This window comes from Antrostomus carolinensis, unplaced genomic scaffold, assembly GCF_000700745.2.
Source record: "Antrostomus carolinensis isolate BGI_N321 unplaced genomic scaffold, ASM70074v2 scaffold38823, whole genome shotgun sequence".
NCBI classification, from domain to species: Eukaryota; Metazoa; Chordata; class Aves; order Caprimulgiformes; family Caprimulgidae; genus Antrostomus; species Antrostomus carolinensis.
Window position 1 is genome coordinate 304 of NW_010307930.1, and position 7,441 is coordinate 7,744.

The following is a 7,441-nucleotide window of genomic DNA, read 5'->3' on the forward strand; positions in this document are numbered from 1 at the left end:
AGATCACAGAAGGCTCAGAGTTTCTCAGGCTGCAGGTGGAAGGAGGTGGCTGCTCTGGCTTCCAATACAAGTTTTCCTTGGACACAGTTATCAATCCTGATGACAGGCAAGGACAAAGGGGTGTAGTGGTGGTCGGGTGTGACTGGTCTTTGCAAAGGTAACAAGAAGGGTGTGTGTGACCTGATAGTGTCTTGAAGGGAAGGGAAGAAGCCTGTGAGATAAGGAACGTGCGCAGGTGGAAGGAGGTGGCTGCTCTGGCTTCCAATACAAGTTTTCCTTGGACACAGTTATCAATCCTGATGACAGGCAAGGACAAAGGGGTGTAGTGGTGGTCGGGTGTGACTGGTCTTTGCAAAGGTAACAAGAAGGGTGTGTGTGACCTGATAGTGTCTTGAAGGGAAGGGAAGAAGCCTGTGAGATAAGGAACGTGCTCAGGCTGTGCTTCTCTTGGGTCTGCAGCACAGTTAATGGTTAAACATGCTGCTTTTCTGCAGGGTGTTTGAACAAGGTGGTGCCCGTGTGGTCGTGGATGTGGACAGCCTGGCCTTCGTGAAAGGTTCCATGGTGGACTTCAGCCAGGAGCTGATTCGCAGCTCCTTCCAGGTGGTGAGCAACCCCCAGGCAGAGAAAGGTTGCTCGTGTGGGACTTCCTTCTCTGTCAAACTCTGACTGGACTTCCCATGGATGGACACTGTCTGCAGATACTTCCTGTCAGTCTTCAGAGGGTTTTTGCTTGTTCTTTTCCCAGCTGCTCCCTCTTATCTCCCTTACCCTGTAACACAGCTGTTACACATGACTGCAGCTCTGTGTGTATCTGCACTGAGCCTGTCTCTGAGACTTGTTGGCCTTTCCTTCAGAGTCATGAAGTAGCTGTGCACACACACATGGGAGCATCTTCAGCGCCTTGGGAACCACCGGCCAGGTGGTGCTGACTCGCCTACCCGGTTCTGAGTGTGGAACCACTTAACTGTTTGTCTCTGCAAGAGATGGCTGTATATATATGTGTGTGTGTTTATTGAAAGTTCTTACTAAAACCAAAAAGTCTTTAAGATTGCTTGGTATTGCTCATGCATTCCCACATGGGTAGAATCTGGGTTCTCTCAGGCTACCGTTGCTTATCCTGTTGTCTTCCAGCTGAATGGGACTTGGAGTCTCTCTCCTGTACACCTCACAGTGTTGCTGGCTCTCCACTCCCCAACTCAGAGTTGGCTTTTCCAGATACTTCATTATTCTTTTACCCAGCAGGCTTCTCTCGGTCTCAGGAACCTACAGTGCTTTTGCTGTCAGCCCCTGGGATGAAAGTTTTTACTTATTCAGAGTAAGTGAAGCTAAAAAATAGAAGTAGGAAGAATTAAAAGCTTATTCCTTTTATTTAAAAATAGAAAAAGCTTCTATGTATGTAAAAATAAAATACACAGCCCTCCATCCCCCAGTGCTGTTTTAGGCTGTTCCTAAACCTGACTTGGAATTTTAGGGCGTACAAACTCTCAGGTTTCATAGTGTATCTCCTGCCTTCCCTTGCCAGCAGGAAGGGAAGTTCAGGTGAAACAGGCAGAGGAGGATCTGGAGTACTGCTTAAGGGTCCTCAAGTCCTTTTGACTTAGTTGTCTGAGAATCTTTTCCATAACTGGCTTCACTGTTTAATCTCTAACTTGTGCCTGGTTTGAGGAAAGAATAAAATAGCTCCTTTCCTTTCTGAAACTCCCATGGAATGGGAAATCTAGAAGTTTCCAGAATAACATCCTTTTCATTAGTTATTTTCTGTAGTTTTTTATCTGCCACTAGATGTCTTTTAAATCAAAGTGATTCACCTGCTTCTGGGTGAAAGGAGAGTTGGGGAAGCTATTTTTGTTCCCTCTCTTGCATTTTATCTGATCATAACCAAGTTGTCTAAGACTTGAGTCTTTCTCGCGAGTGTGGGAGCACTGCATGACTTTGGTCTCAAGGGAGCTGCTTGTGGCAAACCATGAGCTTTTAAAGACTCCGTGCCACAGGCATTTTTGCTGTTAGGCTTCCCAAGTGCCCTTCTAAACTAATCATTAGTGCATACCTACAGCACTGATTTGCTTCTTGATTTCTAGTGCTCAGAGTGTTGATAACCAGCTAGTTTGAGTTTCATCCATAGCTGTTACAGGAATTCATATGTGAACTGCTCTGACTTTGTCATGTGGGGAATATGGACGGGATTTGGAGCAGCAGCTCTTTTGGTTTAGCCCTTTCCATTTCCTGCAGTCAACAAGTTCTACCTGGTTATGGTGCCATCAGAGGGAGCTGGATGTATCACTGTCCCGTTTTGTAAAGGGGAGTAAAAGGACTGGATTAAAAGACTTGTTTAAACCCCTGCAGGATGTTTTGGCTCTACCCTTATGCTCCCAGGTCTTGAATGTCATGTCAGTCTGAATTGCCTTTGAAAAGTTTAAGACCTAAAAGCTTGTGTAAGTAGAAGACATAAGTTAAACTCAGGTTCTTTCAGCTGGGATAACTGAGCAATGAAAGTTGGCAAGAGGAATTGCTTTTTCAACCAGGAAGTACAGGTCCATTCTTGTTCCATTTCACACAGTCTGACCTTGGTCAGGTCTCTTTTGGGATCTTTTATGGGAAATAAAAATGCAGCAGTAGTGATGGGGAGGTAGCAGGCCAGCAGCTACCAAGGCTTTTTTCCCTAAACTAAAGCCTGCTTCTGGCCCCTGTAAGCATGCAGCCTTCGTCTTGGATTGCTGTTCTTCCTCAATGGAAATGTGCCGTGTCTGTTCAGCCTAGCCAGGTTCCACCTGCCTTCACTCACTCTGCACTGATGAAGTCATTACAGCAAGTGCTGTCCCCGTGGAGTGCCATGCCACCCTTTCCGGAGACTTTGCCTCCTCCCTGCAGGGGTTGTACAGAGGATGAGGCTGTGGGTCCCCGCCGGCGTTGGTGCGCTCCCGGGGAAGCGTGTGCGGCTGGCTCTGCCCGCGGTTCTGGCAGTACTGCTCTGACTGCACTAGATGGACCCCGTACTCCTTGGGAGTCGCTGAGCTGGACGCCAACCGGCTTTGCGACTTCTATCAGGGGTGAGGTTGGATCTGCTCGGTGCAGGACCTAGGCAAGAACAAAAGTTTCTTTGCAGCCTCCTGTTTTAGAGGCAGGCTAGAGCTGAGTTCATCTGGTATTGCAGCAGCGTGGTCCCTAGATCAGAGAGGCTGCCAGAAGCTGGAGAGGTTCCAGCTGTACAACACGTTGCTCCTGGCCTCCTAGTCCTGCTTCCTGGGAGTGACTATAATCTACTGGCCAAAGCTACTAGTCTTCCAGCTCCCAATAGGGCATGAGTGCAAAGGGCTGTCTGTCACCTCCAGACTCTTAAAAATAGTCTGTTGATACATCAGAAATTGAAACTTTCTGTCCTTGTCTAGGAAGTCAGCACAGGGGGTCGTGTTAGCAGAGGGAGGTGAAGGTGACCTTGGTGAGCTTTGGCTGTGTAGGCAGAAAGATGATCCTGGCTCCTATGGAAGAAAAAAACCCAGCCTGTCAAGGTCTGTACACTGAATAGCTTTAGGGGGCAAAGATGACACCATACAGTATGCTGTGGGGCAAGACTAGCAGTGCCAAGAGAAGAGTGCAGAGGATTAAGACATGGGTTTCAGTTCTGCCTGGGCTGTGAGGGGCTGCCAAGGGACGCCTGTGAGATTCCTACAGTGTGGGGATAGATGGGAGCCCTTGTACTGAACCACTGGAAAAAAAAAGCAGGAGTAGAGCTAGATGTGCTGCCTTTGCTTCATTGCAAATGAGAAACTGCAGTGGAAAATCTTTCTCTGCTCCCACATGAAGAAGGAGGATTCTCTCAGTTCACCCACCTGACAAGGAATGAATGATCAAGAAAGATATTTATGGAAACCTATGTTAAGATAAAACTTCAAGGGAAAAGGGCACAATCATCAGTGTCGCTGACAGGCTGGTAGGAGAGGATGGAATAGAAATCCTCACTTTGATGAGGGCTTGTTGCAGCTCTGCAGGGACTTATTAGTAGGTGACCAGCACATTCTCAGCCTGTGACTCCGGCTCTTTCCTTCAAATTAGCTATCTACCATTGCCTATTAACTGTGGGTCCCTCTTCCAAGCCTCAAGCCAGGCAGTGGTAGAAAAATGGCAGATTTTTATCATGCCCCTTTTCTCATGGTTTAGGGATATGCATGGAAATACCATGCTCACCTTGGTGAGCTCCTGAGTGGTGTTACTTTCTACAAAGAGCATTTGGGCATGAGTGGCTTCTGTAAGACTGAGGGCCAGCCTAGGGTGGATGTTAAGGGGACAACTGGCTCTCTCACCCCAAAATTTTCATCTGCAAAATTTTGTTAATCTCAGTCCTCTCCCTTGTGAAATCCTATGTCTGTATAGAACTGTTGGGTGAGTCAGGAAGACAGCCAGGGGTGAGGAGCCAGTACCCCCCAGATGACACCCACTGGGGCTTCTGCTGCCTCCACACAGCAGTATAATTTCCTGTCTTCTTAGAGCTTGCCTGAATCCAGCACCTGGGGAAGGAAGCACTGAACAGTAGAGGAGGCAACAACAGGAAGGCAGAAGTGCATGGGAGAAGGCTTCTCTTGTCTGTGTCCCACACTGTGAAGGAAACTGCTTTTATATCAAGACTGGCTTCAGCCTTGCCAGTGTTTTGAACAGCCACTGGCAGCTGGAAGTGAAAAACAGAGTGGCTTAAACCCCATTCACATCCTTAGCTGGGACTGGCCAGAGGAGTTTATTGAATTCGGAGCAAACGTGCTGTATTTCCAGGAAGAGCTGCCACAGCACGTGCTGGAGGACTGAACCACATGCTCTTGCCACTAGCAAACACAGCAGTCGGGTTCATAGCAGGGGCTGTGACAGGATGTGCACCATTTTGATGCTTCATTCTCTGCCTGTTTTCATGAACACCAGCTGAGGTGCTCACCCAGCATTCACCGTGCTCCTCTGGAGCTGGCATAGCTGCTGGAGAGACTCAGCAGAGGAAGGGATAACTTTGTGCAGTGGTGTGTTTGATAGGACTGTCAGGCAGCCTGGAAAAAGAACTACAATTCAAGGGGAAAGAGCATTGTCAGGAATAAACTGCAGCCACCCATGTTTTATCAAAACTCTTCCATTTGGGTAATCTTTTTATTGCCTTTTTTTTTTTTTTTTTTATAAACAGAGGATGAATCCTCCAACTGAGCACGGTTAGGGGCTAGGTATAGGATTATTAGATCTCTCTGGGTTCTGAGGAATATGTTTGGTCAGTGTGGTTTCCAGAATTAGGCTGCAGCTGTCAGATACCTGCTCAGGAAACAGCTCAGTAGATCATGGACTTGAAGTGGGTTTAGCATCCATCCCTGGACAGAAACGAAGCTGTTCCTGACAGTGAGATGGGCCATTACTCCAAGGCAATGATTCCTCGCTCTGCAGGGAGCAGTCTGTGCGCCGTGCTTCCTGCCTCTGGCCTTCCCAGAACTTGTATGGCTCTTAATATTTCCTGCTTGAGCAATAAGAGTTTATGGCCCTAGTCTTTGTGGTTGATGAGAGCCCAAGTTTGTGCCCCTGTTTTAATCAGTGCTCATTTACCTTTGGCATCCTTCAGAGGAACAGAATGGTATGTCTTTCAGTTGCCATGGAAACAGTGAGACTAAATGCACATTTCCATGGCAACCTGCCATTATCTTCAGCTCTATCTGTGGGTCTCATTTTCTGACCATGGGGGTGGGGTGGTAAAAATGCAACTTCATCTCTTAAAAAAATAAAATGCAAAAACCAAACCCAACAAAAAGAAAGATGCTGCCATCACCACCACCCCCTTTCTTCTCCTGGCTCAGGCTTGGAGCTGAGAGGCCTGTGACTACTGCTGCCATCCCGTGGGCTGGGACTCTGAGGTATTGTCTTCAGCTCCTTCACCCTTCTAAAAATAGACATTCAGAACAATTTGATGACAATGTTCCAGCACTTCTCTGAGCTCTTTGTTTCCCCAACTAACATTCCCAGAAAAGGCCCCTGAAGTTAATTGAACTTTCCAGTGGGTCCCAAAGGTCAGTGTGTCCCAGCTTCTTTTGGTCCAAAGGTACAAGGGTTAATTATGGAGTCTAAGACTCCGAGGAGAAGCCTTTGTCTGCTGGGACTGGAGGCACCAGGGCAAGTCACATTAACCTCAGGAGAGAGGACCTTCTTGCAAGGGGAGCAACACAAAGTGCTCCAGGAGGTCATGCCCATCAGAGAGTTCGGGATCAAAGGCGATGCTTATCCATTTAATGTGCGACTCGGGTGATGCAAGGCAGAGAAACGAGGTGTTTGCTGTATGATGGGTCTTGCAGCCCCCTGGACAGAAGTGCTCTTGGCCACTGCTAACATCTCTGCCCACGCCCCCCCCAGCAATTGCTCAAAAAAGGACAGAATCTGCTGTACTTTGAGCAACTGCACACAGCTGTTCCTTAAGCCCACGTTCATTATTCTTGTTCTAGCTGGCCTGACCTTTAGCTAATTCCTCTTATTCACGGTCTAATCTTGGTTACTGAGGGAAAAAGCTTGTGTCTTGCACTGTTCTAGCCTGATGCAATAGAGTCATCCATGGACAGGATGTGATAGAGCTCTCCTTCCACATCTGCCCTGCTAGCCTTTCACAGGTGGTGAAGCAGAGGACAATAAAGCTCTGTCTGCTAAGGAGTTAGCACCAAGGCAGATGTGGTCTTCAAAACAGGTCAGCCAGGTGAGACAGGTGCTACTCAAGTACAATTCTTTTCCTTGCTGCAGTCTACCACAGTGCTGATTGTGCATGACAAAGAGCTGTCACAGTCAGGCTGGGTTTGTGTTGTCTCATCAAGGGGAGAACAAAGACCAGAGAGTGCCATCCATTGCTGAACTTGCAGGATTTTGTCCTGGAAGAATTACTACCTGGATGTACTGCCAGGGTTTGGTTGGGAGCTATCACTTGGAAGACACTGAGAATGGTCTGTGAGATGTGGGGTCCTCAGTGCTGAGCGCGAGGACAAACGCTGGTTTGCATGGGCAGAAGGTTGCTGGAGGATGTGCTGGTGCCAAGCTGTGCTGGCTTGGCTCCATGAGGCGCTGTGGTGGAGGATACAGAGGAACATTTGCTGTGTGTGGCTGCCCTTTGGCTGCTGTGGGGAGCAGTGTGCCCCGCTGACCTGCTGCACGGCAGCCTGAGAGCAGGGTCAGCTTGGGCTCCTCCTGCTGAGGACCACTGCAGGCTGGCAGGCTTGTGCTGTGGGTAGAACCCTAAGGAGGGTTACCTGCAGGCTCAGTCATAGCCCTGCTGCCGTGGCTCACAGAGCTGCACGGCTGGAGTAGCTTTAGGCTCTTCCCCTTGTGCCCACAGCAGCTGAGCAGGCATTGACTGGGGGAGTGACAGCCCCTCGTTCAACCTCTCCTTGGTACACGGGGTCAGTTCTCTTTGCCGGCATCCTGTGCTGTGTCTAGGCAAGGGGGGCCG

The 7,441-nt window shown here is 48.6% G+C and overlaps 1 protein-coding gene across 1 annotated transcript in view; it reads left to right on the top strand.

Annotated features, from left to right (window-relative positions):
• ISCA2 (iron-sulfur cluster assembly 2) overlaps positions 1-669 on the top strand; it is a gene marked incomplete at its 5' end in the record, with an annotated part of 926 nt that extends 257 nt beyond the window's left edge. Inside the window, 2 exon segments of the mRNA XM_010165621.2 lie at positions 3-106; positions 495-669. Coding sequence (XP_010163923.2) covers positions 3-106; positions 495-669 — 279 coding nt within the window.
• Positions 670-7,441: the final 6,772 nt, after the last annotated feature.